This window comes from Microtus pennsylvanicus, chromosome 5 (assembly GCF_037038515.1).
Source record: "Microtus pennsylvanicus isolate mMicPen1 chromosome 5, mMicPen1.hap1, whole genome shotgun sequence".
Taxonomy (NCBI): domain Eukaryota; kingdom Metazoa; phylum Chordata; class Mammalia; order Rodentia; family Cricetidae; genus Microtus; species Microtus pennsylvanicus.
In genome coordinates, this window is record NC_134583.1 from 57,436,185 (window position 1) to 57,455,707 (window position 19,523).

Below are 19,523 nucleotides of genomic sequence, written 5' to 3' on the forward strand. Positions count from 1 at the left end.
TAAGACCCCTTCAGAGAAAAGCAAAGAACAAGTTTTATGCGTATGTTTAATAAATGCTATGTAGTGGTTAAAACCCTGGGTTTGATTGCCAGTCACACAAAAAAATAGGAAAATACTGAACTGAAAAGTACAATGGGAGCTTAAGACTTTTTTGTTAAGTCTCTCTAATCAGCCCTGCCTGTCCTGGAAGTAGGTATATAGATCAGGCTGGCCTCGATCACAAAGATGTGCCTGCCTCTTGTCTCCTGAATTAAGGTGTACATCACCATGCCCTGATGAACCTTTAAAACTTTTTTGAATTATATTGGTTAAATATGTTTCAGTAAGCAAGATTTACCTTTGAAACTAAGATGGAAGGAAAAAGAAAATACTCTGACACTAAAAGAAGGAATGTATTTTGACCTTCATGATTTATTTCTAAGCAAATTAACAGTACAAAAAAAAAATCAAAGTAATTCTTTAAGTATATTTACTTATTTTTGGACCATCCATGGAAGCAACAAGCATAAGCAAAATCAAAGCTCAGAACTTCAGCAATCAGTGAAAAATGTATGAAGGACAACAAAAACCTTACACATGGTAATCTACACATGTTGAACAAACTTACATAGTGTTTATCTGGGTTGTATTTCTTGTGATATGTGAAAACAGAGGCTTCCTTGATTCGACCATCTTGTCTAAAGGAGTATGTTTTCGGTGAAAATGAAAGGATGGGTTCATCATTAGAAGGAAGACCAGAAAAACGGAGCTGAGCAAGGTTATGAATGAAGAAGTTAAACTTTGTGGCAATGCTTCCCAAACTTGACTCAATCAGCCTAGAAAAGAATCAGAAATTTGTTAATAGTAAGTTTACATGGAGACACGCACTAAATTCAAGATAATAAAAAATGAAATCCCCCCCTTTTTTGAGTTTTCCGAGACAGGGTTTCTCTGTAGCTTTGGAGCTCTTGTAGATCAGGCTAGCCTTGAACTCACAGAGATCTACCTGCCTCTGCCTCCTAAGTGCTAAGATTAAAGGCATGCACCACTACAGTCCAGCTAGGTCAGTGCTTTAAACCTCCTCTCTACCGAGAGGAAGAAAGCAAGAGGAAAAGGACACGTCAATGCAAGCTCATTCTTCCTTGCCGAGAAACATGACAGCAGAAGTCAGTGAATATGGTCACTGCGTCTTTAGAACATGTTTGCCCAAAAGATCTGTTTTTATTGAAAACAGCAATGATATCCAAATGCTAGCTGTTAACTGGCATGCACTTCGAATACTGTCATGAAGAAATAGTTTACAGCCCTAGAATATCAGTCGGCTGCTGTGTTGTTGAATTCATAGAAGCTATTATGGTAGAATCTTGAAAATAGAATCATTTCAGAAGGAAACCTTAAAAGGCACATTATCATTAATGTAGAAAACATGTTTCTTAGAAATACACTTATAAACAGAATTCATCCAGTGGAAATCATACTAAATAACCTTGAGATTACACTTTGAAAGGAATAAACATTTTTCTAAGCACTGCTGCAACTTTTAGTAGCTTTTTTTCTTTCAGTGCTGGTGAATGAACACCCAGGATCTTTCAGAGGAAAAGATAAGCACTCCACCTCCGAGCTCCACCCCTAGCCCTTTGCATCTTGACACAATTAACATGTCATACCTAGTGAAGAAAATGGTAGCTTCAGCGTCTGTAGTCTGGGGCTGAAGTGCATCTCTGACATATTTCAAGTCCTGAATACTTGTAAGTTCTGGCAAACCTGAGGGAATCATCTATAGAAGAAAAAATATTAAAATTTCTCTTGGTCAAGTACTTAGAATTAAAGAAACAAAATTTATCAAAGACTTGAGTTTGTTAATATCTTGGGTATCTAAGTGACTCTTACAAATGAGAAAAGTCATACACCTCACTGAAGAAAAGTCCATTTATGGAATTAAACACATACATTCTCGATCTCCCTCCTAGGCCTATGCTGACTATAACAGCTCCAGTCACAATCATTACAGCACGTTTTGGTTGTTTCTGTTCTTTTTACTTAGGTGTACTACTTATCCTAGAAGTGCAGAGATCCTGACGAGACAGCTTAACAAATGTTTGCCACTTGAATACACGTAGATCTAGAGACACAAATACACACTCACCAGCAGCCATCACCCCTTTCCACTCTAGCGTCACCACTCTCCTGACTTTTTGTAGTTTTTAATCAGTGGAACCAGACAGTGATCTAGAAATATTGCACTAAAATTTTGACAACTGTGACTATAGCCAATTTTATTCCAAAAGCATAAAACTTCCTTCTTAAAATATCAAAACATAGAGGTTTTAGTATACAATTCAATGCCAATAAAGTCAGTTACCAGTGAGAGAAGGTTAAGAAAGAGGTTTGTTTGCTTTCTTATCAAGTTGTAGGCTTGACAGCAGAGGTCCACAAACAACTGGAAACGAATGGTGGGCCTTTCACCCCCATTAATGACATATGCCATGTCAGAGGTAAGCACAAAAGGAGCTCGATCCCTGTTGAAAGTATACACAGAGCATATTTACATAACATACTCAAAATAAATGCTGCTATTGCTGTTAAAAGTTATTAAATAAGCCACGTGAGCTACAATAATTTTCAAGTGGGAAACAGCATGCTGTGGGATGTCTTTCTGCATGCTGTGCTGCTCCCCCTGGTTGATAAATAAAACTGCTTTGACTTATGGCAAGGCAGGATAGAGCCAGTCAGGAAATCCAAGCAGAAAAACAGGGGAAGGGTGGAGTCTGGGAGACTCTAGCCAGCCACCAAGGAAGCAAGATGTAAAAAATGAGGTAACAAGCCATGATCCATGTGGCAAAGCATTGATAAAAATGTGGGTTAATTTAAAAATGTAAGAGCTAACTAATAATAAGCCTGAGTCATTGATCAAACATTTATAATTAATATTAAGCTTCTGAATGATTTTTTTTTTTGAGACAGGGTTTCAGTGTGTTAATAGGCCTGGCTGTCCTGAAACTCACTTTGTAGATCAGGCTGGGCTTGAATGCACAGAGATCCAACTGCCTCTGTCTCCCAAGTGCTGGGATTAAAGGTGTGCACCACCACGCCTGGCAACTGAATATTTTTAAAATGGTTGCAAAAATGGATGGGACAGAAAAGCTTCCTTTTATAACAGCACCAAGAGTTTTGCCTTTCCGTAATCCTTGAATGTTCACATTTTGAGGAAAACTATTACATAGCAACTTCAGCGTTGGGACAGAACTTAAATATGAAATTTTCACAAGAATGATTACTTATAAATCTTTATGACCAACGAGAGATTCAATAGTGGTTACAAAAATATGCAGAGTTAAATTTATATTCATTACCACTGTACAAATGGATCATTTCTAGCAGATGACATAACCTAGATTAAACAATACGTGTTCATGTACTTCAACAAAGTGCACACACACTGGTTTTGTCTATTATATGGTAAAGGCATCTCTTAGGGCCTTTTTCATTCCCAGTTACATTGAAAAGGAACCACAAGGCAAAGCACAACAGGAGGATAAAGTCTGGGACACTTCCCTTCACTGACAATAATAACAACATTTGTACCTTTTGAAGCTACCGAACATTTGTGCATGGCCCAAAAACTTTCCAAAATCAATGTGGAACATGTGTCCTGTGCTTCGAAGCATTATATTGTCATTGTGCCGATCGCAAATGCCTAAGACATAGGTAGCTACACAGCACCCAGCACAAGAGTAGATGAAGTTCTCGGAAGCCTGGAATAAAGACATAAAATTATGTGAGAGGGGAAAAAAATGTCTTAAAGGAGGCAGGGTTTGCCTGTGTGTAGTAATAATTTATCACTTTTTTGGGGGAATGGAGGAACAGGGTTTCTCTGTGTAGCCCTGGTTGTCCTGGAACTCTCTCTGTAGTCCAGCCTTCCTCAAACTCAGAGATCTGCCTGCCTCTGCCCCAAGTGCTGGGATTAAAGGTGTATACCACCACTGCCTGGCAGGAAAGCATACTTTTTATTTTTATTATTATTATTTTTTTTATTTCTGGTTCAGTGGAAATGAAATACCTTTTAACAGAGCAAATTAATTTTCCTTTCAAATAGAATAGAGAACACATGTAAAGAAAGTCAACTTGGAACTTCAGAGATGGCTCAGCAGTTATTAGCAACTGTTGCCTTTTCTGATTCTAAGCATCTACGTCAGGTAGCTCCCAACTGCCTGTAACTCCAGCTACAGGAGATCTGATACCCTCTTCTATCTTCCAACGGTGCATGAGGGTACACACATATAATACACATAGATAAACATAATTTTAAAACTAAGTCAGTTTATGGGCTAAGAATATATATAACTCACTGTTTATCTAGCACGTAGAAGAACACAAAGCCAACTTATATCTTAAAACAATAACATGATTGGCTCTGTGTTAGCATCTGATGACTCTGTGTCTTCTAGAGTCTCAAGGGTATATCCATTTGTTCAGTTAGGCTTGCTATTCCTGGGGATTGCTAGCATGATACAGAAGGATACACAGCATGTAAGATGCACATAATAAGTATTATAAAGCATGCCCATTGATTCTCAAAATACAGTGATTGTTTTTTTCTTTTTCAGACAGAGTCTGTATCCCAATCAAATTCACAATCCTTTTGTCTCAATCTTTTCGGACCGGGACTGCAGGTTTGCACAATGCTAGCGAATACTATTTATATTTATAATTTATATATATTATATTTATAAATATATTTATAATATATTTAGCGAATATACTAGCGAAATACTCGATTTTTTTTTTTTTTTTGGTTTTTTCGAGACAGGGTTTCTCTGTAGCTTTGGAGCCTGTCCTGGAACTCGCTCTGTAGACCAGGCTGGTCTCGAACTCACAGAGATCCGCCTGCCTCTGCCTCCCGAGTGCTGGGATTAAAGGCGTGCGCCACCATCACCCGGCTGAAATACTCAATTTTTTAAGTGGTACAATTCTATTGGTCTCTGTGGTTAATTTTATTTTATAATCCTCCAAACACCATTGCCAATAATGATGATAACAGCAATATATATAATACTTAATATCAATCAATCTCTCTATTTATACAACTACTTATTTAAAAATCTCACCATAGGGGGCTGAAGAGATGGCTCAGAGGTTTAGAGCACTGGCTGCTCTTCCAGAGGTCTTGAGTTCAATTTCCGCAACCACATGGTGGCTTACAACCATCTTTAGTGAGATTGGATACCCTCTTTTGGTGTGTAGGCATCCATGCAGATAGAGTAGTTGTATACACAGAATAATTAAATATTTAAAAAGACCCACCACAAATTACTAACTTAGGTATTAAGATTAATGCCATTTTAAAGACAAGTGAAACTAAGATATAGCGAGACTTCAATGTTTATCAAGATCATGTGATTGCAGAGGTGGCAAAGCCAGAATCCAGACAACGGGACTCTATTGTGCTATACTCCTTCTTAGTCAAATGCAAATAAGGTGCTTAGTATACACTGTTCAACAAGTATTTTGGGGCAACATCTTATCAGAAATCACAAGTCAATACTAAAATGAAGAAAGAGTGTCTTCTGCCATACTGTTTCCCAAGACTACAAAGAATCAAAAAATGGAGCCAGACGTGATGGCCTATAATCTCAGCACTAGGGAGACAGAAGCAGGTGGAACTTTGTGAGTTCAAGGGCAACCTGGTCTTCACAGTGAGTTCCAGGACAGCCAGGGGCTATGTAGAAAGACCCTGTCAAAAAGAATTAAAAATGGGAGTGGTCTAACTAAACCACTCTAGAAGACCAACAAAGCACGAAATTCTCTTGCTTTTCCTTCACAAGTCAACAGATTGCATAGCATTTAATAGCTATAAAAGTGACACATTGATGGCACTTGAATTAGGTGTCTAAAATGACATTAAAACTGGGGTCTTTTCAAACAGAGAGCACGAGGGAAGAGAGGACAGAGAAGAGGGAGGGAAGACAAACAACAAAAGGAAAGTTTGTTCGAGAAATGCCATATCAAAACATAATTCTTCAACAGCTAAGAAAACATAAATTGTGAGTCTTCCTTAAACCATATGAACACTATAACAGGTCTTAAGCACTAATAGTTTTCAGAATATATTTTGACAAAGTTCTTTAGGATAAAGAAGCATGCTGATTACCTTCTCGTACTCTTCTTCAGAAGGATTGTACTTCCTCAGCCACTCAGCAAGGGGTTTATCTTTAAAGGATCCCGTCACACCATATTCCACTTGGATTTTTCTGAGGGTATCTGAAGCAGGAACTAGCTCCACCATGCCTTTAACAAACAAAGTATCAGCTGTTTGAAAATGTGTCCCCAAAGTAGGTCTCAAAAATATTGATATGTTTCAATCCTTGAAATAAGACACCAAATCTGGCAAGTCATGCTTAAAAATGTAAGCAGTCGAAATTATTATCTTTTTTTTTTAAAGATTTATTTATTTATTAAGTATACGGTATTCTGCCTGTATGCATTCCTGCAGGCCAGAAGAGGGCACCAGATCTCATTACAGATGGCTGTGAGCCACCATGTGGTTGCTGGGAATTGAACTCAGGACCTTTGGAAGAGCAGGCAGTGCTCTTAACCACTGAGCCATCTCTCCAGCCCTGTTATCTTATTTTTTTAAAAGTACCCAAGGACTGGAGAGATGGCCCAGCAGTTAAGAATACTAGCTTCTCTCTAGAGGAACCAGATTTGAAACCCAGCACTCACATGGTAGCTAGCTCACCAAATCTGTAACCACAGTGCAAGGAGATCTGATGCCCTCTTCTGGCATCTGCAGGTACCAGGCATTCACATATTACAAACACACGTTAGTCAAACACCCATATACACAAGTAAAAATAGAAATAATGCTGGGTGGTGGTGGCACACACCTTTCATTGCAGCACTGGGAGGCAGAGGCAGGTGGATCTCTGTGAGTTTGAGGCCAGCCTGTGTATACAAAGTGAGTTCTAGAACAGAGCTACACAGAGAAACCCTATCTCAAAAAACCAAAACCAAAGCCGGGTGGTGGTGGCGCACGCTTTTAATCCCAGCACTCGGGACGCAGAGGCAGGCGGATCTCTGTGAGTTCGAGGCCAGCCTGGTCTACAAGAGCTAGTTCCAGGACAGGCTCCAAAGCTACAGAGAAACCTGTCTTGAAAAAACTAAAAAAAACAAAAACAAACCAACCAAACAAAAAAAGAGTAATTACAGTGTCATTTGATGAACATGTAAAATATATCACAGAATGAATGAATTGTTATCAGTAACTTGAAAAACTTATCAATTGAGGATTGAGGTGGTTCAGTGGGTAAAAGTATCCATGCTAGCAGGACAACTTGATTTCAGTCCCTAGAATTCACAGAAGAATATGAGAGAGAGAGAGAGAGAGAGAGAGAGAGAGAGAGAGAGAGAGAGAGAGAGAGAGAGAGAGAGAGAGAGAGGGGGAGAGAGAGAAAGAGAAAGAGAGAGAGAGAAAACTGACGCCTGAAAGTTGTCCTCTGACCTCCATACACGTGTGCCTACTCTTCCCAACACATACAAATAGCAAAGTAAAACTGAAAAATTTATCAACTTAGTAATAAAATAAAAATCTAGCTAAAATAGATCAGAATAATGGGTTAAGATACGTCATAAGAGCTAATAAGAGGCTAGAGCTAATGGGCCAATCAGCTTTATAACTTAAAAAAAAATCTACTCTCATGAAAAAAGAAAACCTCATTATTGCTATTTATTCTAAGGAAATGAATCCAAAGTTGGCTTAAGTAGATGATGTCCTTACTGGGTCAATAAACCTATACTACTGGTTACTACAAAGTGTTTATTAGGACTACCTACTGAGCTGTTTTCTTAGTAGTTCTTTAAATGTTTTGTTGTTTTTTTGGGGGATACAGTTTCCCTGTGTAGCCCTGTCTGTTCTGAAATTCATTCTGTAGTCCAGGCTGGCCCCAAATTCACAGAGATCTACCTACCTCTGCCTCCCAAGTGCTGGGATTAAAGGCATGAGCCAACACCGCCTGGCTGTAGCTGTTTTTAAAAGGATTTAACCATAATTAATCCAATCACAAGTAATACTAGCCAGGCATTGGTTCAAGGCCAGCCTGGTCTACAGAGCAAGTTCCAGGACAGGCTCCAAAGCTAGAGATACCCTGTCTCAAAAAACCCCAAAACAACCAACCAACCAACCAACCAACCAACCAACCAACCAACCAAACAAACAAACAAACAAAGCAAAAAAGCAATACTAGATATAAATAACTGAGACCCCAGCAAGCCTGCACCAGGAGCTGTAGGTATATAACCAAAAGTAAGTTCAAGAGTAAGCTATAGCCGGGCGATGGTGGCGCACGCCTTTAATCCCAGCACTCGGGAGGCAGAGGCAGGCGGATCTCTGTGAGTTTGAGGCCAGCCTGGTCTACAAGAGCTAGTTCCAGGACAGGCTCCAAAGCTACTGAGAAACCCTGTCTCGAAAAGCAAAAAAAAAAAAAAAAAAGAGTAAGCTATGTTCATGAGACAAAAGAAAGAAATCAAGATCTGATGGAGGAAGGTCATTGGTTAAATAAAAAGAAACTGCTTGGCCCTCATTGGTTAGAAGATAGGTGGGAGGAGTAAACAGAACAGAACGCTGGGAGGAAGAGGAAGTGAGCTCAGACTTTACAGCTCTCCTCTCAGGAGCAGACACCTCAGAGAGACGCCATGCTCCCAGCTCCCGGGAAGATGCATGCGATGAAGCTCCGGCCCAGGATGGACTTAGGCTAGAATCTTCCTGGTAAGCGCACCTAGCTGTGCTACATAGAATATTAGAAATGGGCTAGTCTAGGTGCCAGAGTTAGCCTAGAAGAGGCTAGATAGAAATGGGCCAAGCAGTGATTAAATGAATACAGTTTGTGTGTAATTATTTCGGGTAAAGCTAGCCATGGGGGCGGCCGGGTGCTGGGGATGCAGCCTCGCAGCTCCTATTACTACAAAGATCCAATTAAAAGACATACCTCGATCTCGGTCAGTTGACAGGCATTTGAATATCACCATCCTCAGATCCAGTCCCTCTTTAAGCCAGATCTTATCCATAATCTTTATCATCTGTAAAGCTAACATATCTTGTCGAAGGTCTTCACCAACCTTGAAATTAAAGAAATAAAAAATCACACCTTTCCCCAAGCACTTGTTACATGCCATAAGATCTGAGGGGTGTTTGACAGGGTATGCACAGAGAGAAGGGATTTTCAGAGCTGCACTGTACTCTTCTATGGTGTCCTAGAGAAACTATTTCAAATGCCTCATGTCTCCATTTCATGTACAGTGCATTTTATTTTAATTAATTTTAAGGTGTGGGGGACTGAGTCCTTGGCCTTGTGTACACTGGGCAAGCACTCTACCACTGATCTACACTCTGCTCAACAGTACATTTAAAAAGCTGAATTTTAGAGTATGTAAAATACCTTCAATCAAAAGATAAAAGGAAGGTGGGTGGTGGCAGTGGCACATGCCTTTGATCCCAGCACTCCAGAAGCAGAGCATTGGAATCTCTGAGTTTAAGGCCAGCTTGGTCTATAGAGTTCCAGGACAGCCAGGACTACACAGACAAACCCTGTCTCAAGAAAAACAAAAAACAAAAAACCAAAAAAGGAAATCACAGTGATCTTATGATAGTTTGTTTCTTGACTATATCAATGCTAATATTCTGACTATAACATTACATTACAGTTATATAAGAGGTCAACAAGAATCTCTAGGTAACTTCTTATAATTATCTATAAATCTACAACCATTTCAAAATAAAGGTCACTTAAAAATATTAGTTCCTTTTGGGGCTGGAGAGATGACACAAAGATTAAGATCATTTGATGTTCTGGCAGAGGACCTAAGTTCAGTTTCCAGCACCTATACGTGGTGGCTCACAAATGTCCATAACTCCAGTTCCAGAAGATCTAATGCCCTCTTCGAATCTCAGAGGGCACCAGCATGCATGTGTACACATTCAGACAAACATTCATACATATACAATAAATAAATGCTGGCCTGGAACTTGCTAGATTGACTAGGTTGGCCCAGAACTCAAAAGATCTTTCTGCTTTTGCCTCTGGCGTGCTGGGATTAAATATATGTACCACCACACCTGGTTGAATAACAATTTTAACACAAACAATGATAAATATATTTTTGAGGCTAGCCAAGAAAATTGTGAAAAAGATTAAGGAGGATTTGCCTTAACAAAAATTGAGACAACTTGTAGAATATCTATCATTAAAATAGATGGTATTGTTTTAAGAAAAGGTAAAAATATCAGTAAAATAAACAGCAACTTCTATCAAAGAAGGTTCAATTTTAGCTATCTTTATGAACCTTCAATTTATTAACTTAATGAATTAGCCAGAACTCCCCATTTTTTCTTCAATGTATGATTACAACTCACAAAATTTCAACAGGTAATAGATTCTTTTCTAACACTCCAGTCCTTCTGATTCACATAGGTAATCTCTATGCTTCTAAAAACCAATAGTCTGGTATGATGGCATACCCTTACAATCCCAGCACATGGGAAGCTGTAACAGGATGATCCAGGGTTTAAGGCCAGCCAGGACTATACTGTGAGCTGTTGTCTTGCACAAGTCCCTACGAAACATCACCCTTTCTAGTTTTGCAGCTTGGCAAACCTGAGGGAGCCTGTCTGTTGTGATACTATGCTCACTAGCCTGGCCAAGGGCTGCAGTTGCCCCCCAGTCCTATCTGGGAAGATTTTTTTTTTCCGAGACAGGGTTTCTCCGTAGCTTTTGGTTCCTGTCCTGGAACTAGTTCTTGTAGACCAGGCTGGCCTCGAACTCACAGAGATCCGCCTGTCTCTGCCTCCCGAGTGCTGGGATTAAAGGCGTGCGCCACCACCGCCCGGCTATCTGGGAAGATTTTATGTCAGTAATAATTTTACAGAAATACTCAAATTGTTCCCGTCATTGTCTGTTTTTTATGGGACAGGGTCTCATAATTGAGGCCCTGTCTCAAACAAACAAACAAAATCAAACCAAACCAAACCAATCCCCTCTGAAAGAACCCAACAGACAAAAACCACAGAAGAACTCTAGTCATCTTACCTTAAACATGACATTAATTTCTTCCCCCATAGGATCAGCATTCACCATTGTGACTTTGAGGGGCACAGCATTAGAGCTGAAGAAAGAGCACGACTGCAAACACAACACTGGGCATTAGAAAGGCCGAGGATAGCATTTTCTAATGCTTTAAATTAGAGCAAATCAAACAATGGATGTTAACTAGTGTTTACATGATCTGCCAATAATATGTATATGTAAATAGCTCTTGAAATTTAAACAGTGTATATCAGTAAAATAGCTACTCAATAAAGGCAGAAAAAACAAAAACTTAAAGACTTGGTGCAAAACCCTTTAAAGCCAGCCTGAACTTCTTTCTAAGTATCTGAATCACTCAATAGAGCACACAGCTGTGTGATACTCATCCTGACCTGGGACAAGAGCTCCACTTTCACATAAGTACTGATGAAACTCATTACCTATATAATTAAATACTAACACTCTAATAACTTCACGGCTTAAATCAAATCACATTTTATCTATTTATTTTGGGAATCAAATTCTGGGCCTTGCACATACTAGACAAGTGCTCTACCACTGAACTACAGATCTTACCTTAAAATAAAACTTACAAAAAGCTAGGGTAAGACCATAACCCTATTTTAAGAACACAAACAAAACCCAAAGTAATAAAAGAGTCTGTCACTATGTCCTTCAGGGACTCTGGTCAGGTAACAACATGCAGAAAGACAGAGCTCAGGGCACTCTCCCTAGCCAAGGACTTACAAACTGCGCTCTCACCCTCACCTGATTAACAACTCTCCTTCTTGTGCATTATTTTATGTTTATATGAACTTGAGAGTACTGTGTTACCTTAATATTTAATTCTTTTGCCACTAGACTTGGTTTGAGGGGAAGACGACAATTATTTTTCAGAAAAAAGGTCTGTACTCGTTCCATACTCTTTTGGAGGACCACCTATGGAAGAGATTGCCTCTGTAAGTACATTATGAAAATGAAGATTATTCATTCTGAGAATGAACGTGTCTATGCAGGTACACATTCATGGAGGCCACAGGTCAAGTGGGTTTCTTCTGTAATTGTTCTTTACTTACTTTTCTGGATAGACTCTCTCATTGAACCTGGACCTCACTGATTAGGCTACCTGACTAGTGAGCCCCGAGGATTCTCTTGTCTTTGCTTCCCCAGCACTGAGATTTCAGGTGGGTATCACTGAGCTGCCTTTTTATGTGGGTACTAGTAGGGATGCAAATTCAAGCTTGTGCTGCAAGCACTTTGCTGCCTGAGCCATCTTCCAGCACTGAAGATCTGTATCCCTCCCAACATCATGAACTCTCTTTTTTCCTATATAACTCACTGAGTCCAGTTAGGAATGCCCATATACACAAGGGTGTGGGGTCACAGGAAACCTACCAGTGGCCAGCCCCTAATATTTATCTTTTGTTTTATTTAGTTTTAAGATACGGTCTCACTATGTAGCTCTGACTGTCCTACAACTCACTCTGTAGACCAGGCTGGCCTCAAACTCAGAGAGATCCACCTGCCTCTTTTTCTCAAGTGCTGGGATTAAAGGTATGTGCCATCATGCCCCGTGCAGATTTTTAGAAAAAACAATCTAACAATCTAATGAAGTCATTATAGTTAAAATGTATACAGCTCTTAACTCAACTATTTTGTCCATAGGAATATTCCATAAAGAAACTAAAGCAAGCCTGGAGCAGTGACATGTATCTATAGAGTGAGTTACTAGGGGGATTCAAACAGGAGTGCAAGGCAACTCAGTAGATTCCATCCTTTCAAAACATGAAAGAAATAAGGAAGAAGTGCTAGAAGGCAGTAAAGATGTGTGCAATAAGGTTCACAGTAGCATTACTTGGGAAAAAATATATAAACAATGTACATGGAGGCTCATAAATGATACACTAAATACTTTGTGACATTATGTACCTCTTGAATGCTAAGTGTACTTGTATGGATTGACAAGTCTCCAAAATAAAAGTGAAAAAAGGTATTTTCAAAAATATAAAACAAAACAAAAAAACACCAACAATTTATTTATTTATTTATTATGTATACAATATTCTGTCTGTGTGTATGCCTGAAGGCCAGAAGAGGGCACCAGACCTCATTACAGATGATTGTGAACCACCATGTGGTTGCTGGGAATTGAACTCAGGACCTTTGGAAGAGCAGGCAATGCTCTTAACCCATGAGCCATCTCTCCAGCCCAACACCAACAAGTTTTGAAAGAATTGAAGAACATATAAATAGAAAATATTATTCCCCTGTGTTCATGAATTGGAAGACAAGCTGAGTTCAAGAATTAAGATATATTATTATGGCTAGATGTGGTGGTGAACATTTTAATCCAGCACTGGGAGGCAGAAGCAAGAGGATCTTTGTGAGTTTGTGACCAGCCTGGTCTAACTACGAGATCAAGGATAGTCAGGGCTTTATAGAGAGATCTTATCTCAAAAGAAATTAATAAATAGCTGGGCAGTGGTGGCGTGAACCTTTAATCCCAGCACTCGGGAGGCAGAGGCAGGCAGATTTCTGTGAGTTCAAGGCCAGCCTAGTCTACAAGAGCTAGTTTCAGGACAGCTAGAACTGTTACATAGAGACATCCTGCCTCAAAAAACAAAACAAAACAAAACAAAAAAAAAACCCCAAACAAACAAACACAATAAAAGTTTATTATTATAATCATAATATTTCCAAAATTGATCTATAGATTTAATATAGTTCTTATCAAAATCCCAACTGCCCAAGTGTGGTGGCAAGCATCTGCAATCCCAGCACTTATGAGGTCTATGCAGGAGGATACAGGGCTAGTCCAGTTATATAGATTTGTCTCAAAAACAAAACAATACTTGTGTTCTCTCTCTTTCATGGGTACATACCTGTCTGGTTGATCCACTAGCCTGTCTTACTTTTTCTGCCACTCCTCCTAAAAGTTGTACAAGTTTCATCTGCTTAGAAAGTTCTTCTCTCAGTCCTTTTCCTCCTACTGAGAGGAGAGCACCCAACACATGCTCATATCTGCTTCCAAAATGTGTATCATGCAAAGCATCCTTGAGAAGCCTAATGCAACAAAAATGTTTATGTCAGTCACTTCTGAGAAGTAGATGAAGCTTGCTCAAAGATCAGTTTAACAAATTATATTTTGGATATCCAGGAAATTAAGTCACATAAGCAAGAAAAGGCTCATTAGTTATTATAAAAAGCATGATGTTGTTTTATTAATTTTAGTTTTATTTCTAAAGACAAACCCTTCAGCTTTTTTAAAATAATAGATTCACTACACAGCTGGTTACCCACAGCAAGTATCATAAGCACACTGTTTATATTTAATAATTATGCCTACTCTGTTAGTGTCTGCAAAACAAAGGAGCCACTTAATAAAATTTAAGTCTTACCAATACAAACTGTGTGCTATCTGGATATTTCCCAAGGCCCTGGACAGAAGGAAGCGCACTAGTGAACTATTCAAGTAAATTTCATATTTCAAAGCCTATGTGTAAGAGGAAATAAGAGTTATTAGAAGTCAAATCATACCGAATTGCTCAGATAAAAGCATCAAATATGTAGACTAAATGCTACTCACTGGTGAAAAGATGACACTTATGGAAAAAAAAGGCTAGGTTTTATAGCCCAGAGGTAGAATGCTTGCTTAGCAGAAGCAATGCCATTCCTTCCATCCACAGCACTGCAAATATTTGAAAAAACCAACACTACAGGGGCTGAGCATGATGATACACGCCTTTATTCTCAGCACTCAAGAAGCAGAGGCAGGTCGATCTCTGTGAGTTCAAGCCCAGCCTGAATAAATGAATTCTAGGACAGCCAGGGCTACATTGAGAAAGCCTGTCTCAGAAAATAAGTCTATGAATATAGGTCAAATTGTTGAACTCAAAAGGAATACTATCTATTATATTAGCTATGTTTCACCAGCAAAGAAAAAAATAAGGCTCAAGTCTGGCAAATTCCTGAAAATTGCAGGGTGCACACCTTTAATTCCAGCACTCAGAACTCAGGAGGCAGAGCCAGGCAGATCTCTGAGTTTGAGACAAGCCTGGTCTACAAAGTGAGTTCCAGGATAGCAGGGCTGCACAAAGAAACCCTGTCTTAAAAAGTTTTTTTTTTTTTAAAAAAAAAGTCTAAAAATTACAAGTTCACATGGCTATATGCCACATTACCTATGGCAGTAATGGGAGATCATACTATATTCTCACACAGTGCCTGCCCTCAACATTTCTGCTGTACTGCAATGGCATTTTAAAACAAAGAAGGGGTCCCATGGCCAGTCCCTTACTAATTGAAACTAGGTGGGTGAGTAGGAAGCAAGGTAGCCTAGTAAAAACTCCCACCTGTACAAACTGTGGGAGAAGATCTGTTAGCTCATCATCACTAATGGCCTCAATCCAGCTCACAGCTAGAGATCGCACTTCCTGGTCAGCAAATCTAGAGTATCAGAAAATCAATATATAACAGTGATTTCTTGCAAGTGTAGTTTCATTAACTGAAAACACAATTTTAGTCTGTCCCCGACAAAGAAGATTCAAATGGCTCTTACTCAAAACCAATGTGCTGGCGTGGCAGTACATGCCTTTAGGAGGCAGAAGCAAGCCAATCTCTGAGTCTGAGGCCAGCCCAGTCTACATAGCAAGCTCCTAACGGAATTTTCATACATACTGAGTACAATGACAATCTCCACTTAAACCCTTCCATTCTTACTATTCCCTCTTCTACTTTCTATTACCCTTCCACCCTTCCCTTAATACTTTTCTTTTTTTCTAAAGGAGCAAAAACTTAACTGTGTAAATAAAGATTCAGTTCCCAGATTATTTCAAAATTTTAGCTTCATAAAAATTAATTTTGTCCCCATAAATTATTACAATTATATAATTATTAAAAATAATCAATTACACAATTAATAAAAATAATTATTCAAATTAGATACTTAATTCTTTCTTTAGGTAAGCTTTAAATGATACAAAATGCTTTCTTGAGCATTTCAATGAAAAAGAATATGTTTATATAAATTATGCATACACACTTACATTATCATGTTGTTTTTATGTTAAAAGGGAAGTACCCCTGCAGCAGAATACACTGCTGGGAAATTTGACAATAAAACATCAAATAAATGTATCTGACTTACTTTGCATCAAGAAGCTCCAATGCAGCTAGTGGGCACAATGGCGGCCACTGGTGCAGCAATGAGTAAGTTTTGGCAAGATTAGCCCATTTCCAGTTTGGGGCACTTGCTAGTATCTTAGGAAGACAATTCGGATGTTCGAAGCAATAATAACGTTTTTCCCACAAAAAGACCTTATCTTCTTTAGAAAGTCTGCATATATAATAGAATTAAGTTACTTCTCAGTAGAATTATGACATGGCTACAATCTCAATAATTAAAAAGTCAAAGAAGAAATATATTTGTGACAAGTGACTAGTACTTGATGCTGCTAATACTAATAAGAAACAGAAATATTCAACGTACAGCAAACATACTAATCTACCCTCATCTGAAGATGGAAACTGCTCTCTGTGCCTTGACAAAAGTACAAGAGTTGTTAAAGTGAAGGGTAATCCCAACAAGACACCAGGCAAACAAAGCAAGAGCTGAATGAGCAGAGTGCATCCACATAAGCAAAATGAAATGCTATGGAGAAAACAAATCTTTGGGGAACTGTTATACAGTTGAGTTGAGAAGCAGTGGGAAAAGTGTGAAAAACTGAGAAACAAATGGAAAAAAATATTTTTAGAGCTAAATTGTGAGTTAAGTTCAATGACATGTTCATGAAATATTTCACTTTTATTATTCGTTTATTTTTGAGACAGAATTTTACTGTGTCACCTTTTCTGCCCTGGAACTCATTCTGTATGTCAGGCTGGCTTTGAACTCAGAGTTAACAACTCTGCCTCCCAAATACTGGGATTAAAAGCACGTGCCAGCACCCAATTTACTCGTTTTTTTTTTTTTTGAGGCAGTTTCTTATATAGCCCAGGTTGGCCTCAAACTTGCCGTGCGGCTAAAGCGGGCTTCAAATTCCTGTTCCTCCTGCCTCCATTGCCTGTGTTAGGATTACAGGTATGCAACAGCATGTTGGGCTCACCCACTCCACTTTGTGCATACAGCACACCTGCAAAATGTATTCATCTCATGTGCAGTATAAAAAAAACCCCACAAATATGACAAAAAGCACCTAAATAAATAAAATGTGCTGGCTCATGGTTCCCCCTCCCCAAGACAGGGTTTGGAGCCTGCCCTGGAACTAACTCTTATAGACCAGGCTGGCCTCGAACTCAGAGAAATCCACCTGCCTCTGCCTCCCGAGTGATGGGATTAAAGACATGCACCACCACTGCCCAGCTGGTGTTGGCTAGTTTTAAGTCAACTTGACACAAGCTATAGTTAGAAGCCCATAGAGCATTTTCTTAAGTAGTGATTGATGAGGCAAGGCCCGGGCAATTGATAAGGGGCCATCGCTGAGCTGGTGGTCCTGGGTTCTATAAGAAAGCAGGCTGAGCAAGTCACTGGCAGTAAGCCAGTAATCAGCAATCTTTCATGGCCTCTGCATCCGCTCTTGCCTCCAGGCTCCCGCCCTGTTTGAATTCCCGTCCTACTTCCTTCAGTGATAAATAGTGATGTGGAAGCATAAGTCAAATAAACCTTTCCTCCCCAAGCTGCTTTGGTCATGGTGTTTTATCACTGCAATAGTAACCCCAAGACAGAAGTCTTCCTAATTCTACAGACAAGGATCTGCTATGCTTCCAGAGATGGTTTAGTAATATAGAAGTATCCACATGGGTGTTTTAGGTTTTATTTCCTTTGTGCTGATGGTAACACTATCCTAATATGCTGATGAGTTTTGTTTTAAAACTGTTGGGTATTAGAGGTGGAGACAAACAGATTCTTAGGGTCGGATGGACTGCCAGTCTATTCAATTTACTGGCAAGCTCCAGATTCAGTCAGAGATTGTGTTTCAAAAACCAAGGTGGGAAGTGATTAAGGAAGATACTTAGTGTTGACGTCTGTACTCTATATGCACATACATGTACATACACACAGTAAAAATGGTCTGGGTGGAATGGCTCAGTGGGTAAGGTGCCTGCTGTGCAAACATGAGGACCTGAGATCAGATCCCCAGCACTAACATAGAGCTTGGGTGTGGCGGTATGCATCTGTAACCCCAGCACTGAGATGAAGAGCTAGGAGGACCCATAAAGCTCCCTGGCCGGCCAGCCAGCCTAGTAAATTAGTGAGCTCCAGGTTCAGTAAGAGTCTGTCTCAAAAAATGAGCTAAAGAGACAGAGTAGGTATCCTGTCAACCTCTCTCTGCATAGACACATAGACATAGACACACACACACACACACACATATGCGTGCGTGCTATAGAAATACATGATTTATATAATTCCCTGATTTGTATGTAGCCAGTCTTCCCTTGGAAGTGCTGGGATCATGCTGTACTCTTAGTCCTGTACAGCTTCCTCCATATCAAGAGCACTTCTAAATCACGGGCTGTAATATTAAGCCCTGAACCTGATCTTTTACACCACAGAAGATTCCCAAGAAAATAATAAACAAAGCATACCCAAATGATGAGTCCCTGTGAAGAATATCCAGAAGTTTTCCCTTTACATCGTTCTCCAGTGTTTCCAACTTGTACTGTTGAATAACGTTTCTATCATCTTGGGGAGATGTATAAACAATGTCACATGAAGGAGAAGGAAAATCAACCTGAAAAAAATTAAAGAAATCACTGAACTTGTGTGTGTGTTTTGTTTGTTGTTGGTTTTCTTTGCTTTCTTCTGAGACAGGGTTTCTTTGTGTACCCTGGCTGTCCTGGGATTTGCTCTATAAAGTAGGCAGGCTAGCTTCAAACTCAAGAGATCTGCCTGCCTCTGTCTCCTGAATGCTGCAATTAAATGTGTGTACTACCATCACCCAGCGAAGTTGCTCAAATTATAATCCATTTCCATATTAGCATCTTTGTCTTTCAGGAAACTGGGTTTTCATAACAATCTAGGTAAGTTTATTTTAAGTATAAGCCTGGTGCTTCTTTTCTCTTCTTTTGCCAACAGCTGGTCATTCTCAAAAGCATGTACATATTTCTTAGGAAAGATATAGGGCATGTTTTCCTCTCTCAGAAACTGGAATTTTTTTAAACTTTCTTTTTATTTATTCTTTGTGTTTTTCACATCATGCATCTCGATCCCATTCATTTCCCTGTCCCTCTGTATCTGCCCTCTGCCCTTGCAACCACTCCCTTAAAACAAAATAAAATCAAATTTAAGAGAGAAAAAAACAATCTTGTCATGGAAGTTGTAGTGTGACACGGTGAGTCATGCAGTAAAGCGTTTTATCCATATATCTTTACTTCCAAGTGAGCACTGCAAAGAGTCACTGGTCTGGTTTACGGCCTCTGGCTTCTGCTACACTATCGATGCTGAGCCCTCACTGGGACTCCTCTTGG

At 39.4% G+C, this 19,523-nt stretch overlaps 1 protein-coding gene across 1 annotated transcript in view; it reads right to left on the minus strand.

The window, feature by feature from the left end:
* The window catches only part of Pik3c2a (phosphatidylinositol-4-phosphate 3-kinase catalytic subunit type 2 alpha), a 111,644-nt gene that overhangs the window by 9,432 nt on the left and 82,689 nt on the right, over positions 1–19,523 (minus strand). The window contains exons 15-27 of the mRNA XM_075971990.1: positions 18,642–18,787; positions 16,201–16,389; positions 15,407–15,500; positions 14,456–14,550; positions 13,940–14,120; positions 11,892–11,996; positions 11,061–11,153; positions 8,964–9,093; positions 6,131–6,267; positions 3,565–3,734; positions 2,342–2,498; positions 1,647–1,756; positions 608–815 (exon numbers count right to left, since the gene is read on the minus strand). Of these exons, the coding sequence (XP_075828105.1) occupies positions 608–815; positions 1,647–1,756; positions 2,342–2,498; positions 3,565–3,734; positions 6,131–6,267; positions 8,964–9,093; positions 11,061–11,153; positions 11,892–11,996; positions 13,940–14,120; positions 14,456–14,550; positions 15,407–15,500; positions 16,201–16,389; positions 18,642–18,787 (1,815 nt within the window). The remainder of the gene's footprint in view (positions 1–607; positions 816–1,646; positions 1,757–2,341; positions 2,499–3,564; positions 3,735–6,130; positions 6,268–8,963; positions 9,094–11,060; positions 11,154–11,891; positions 11,997–13,939; positions 14,121–14,455; positions 14,551–15,406; positions 15,501–16,200; positions 16,390–18,641; positions 18,788–19,523) is intronic.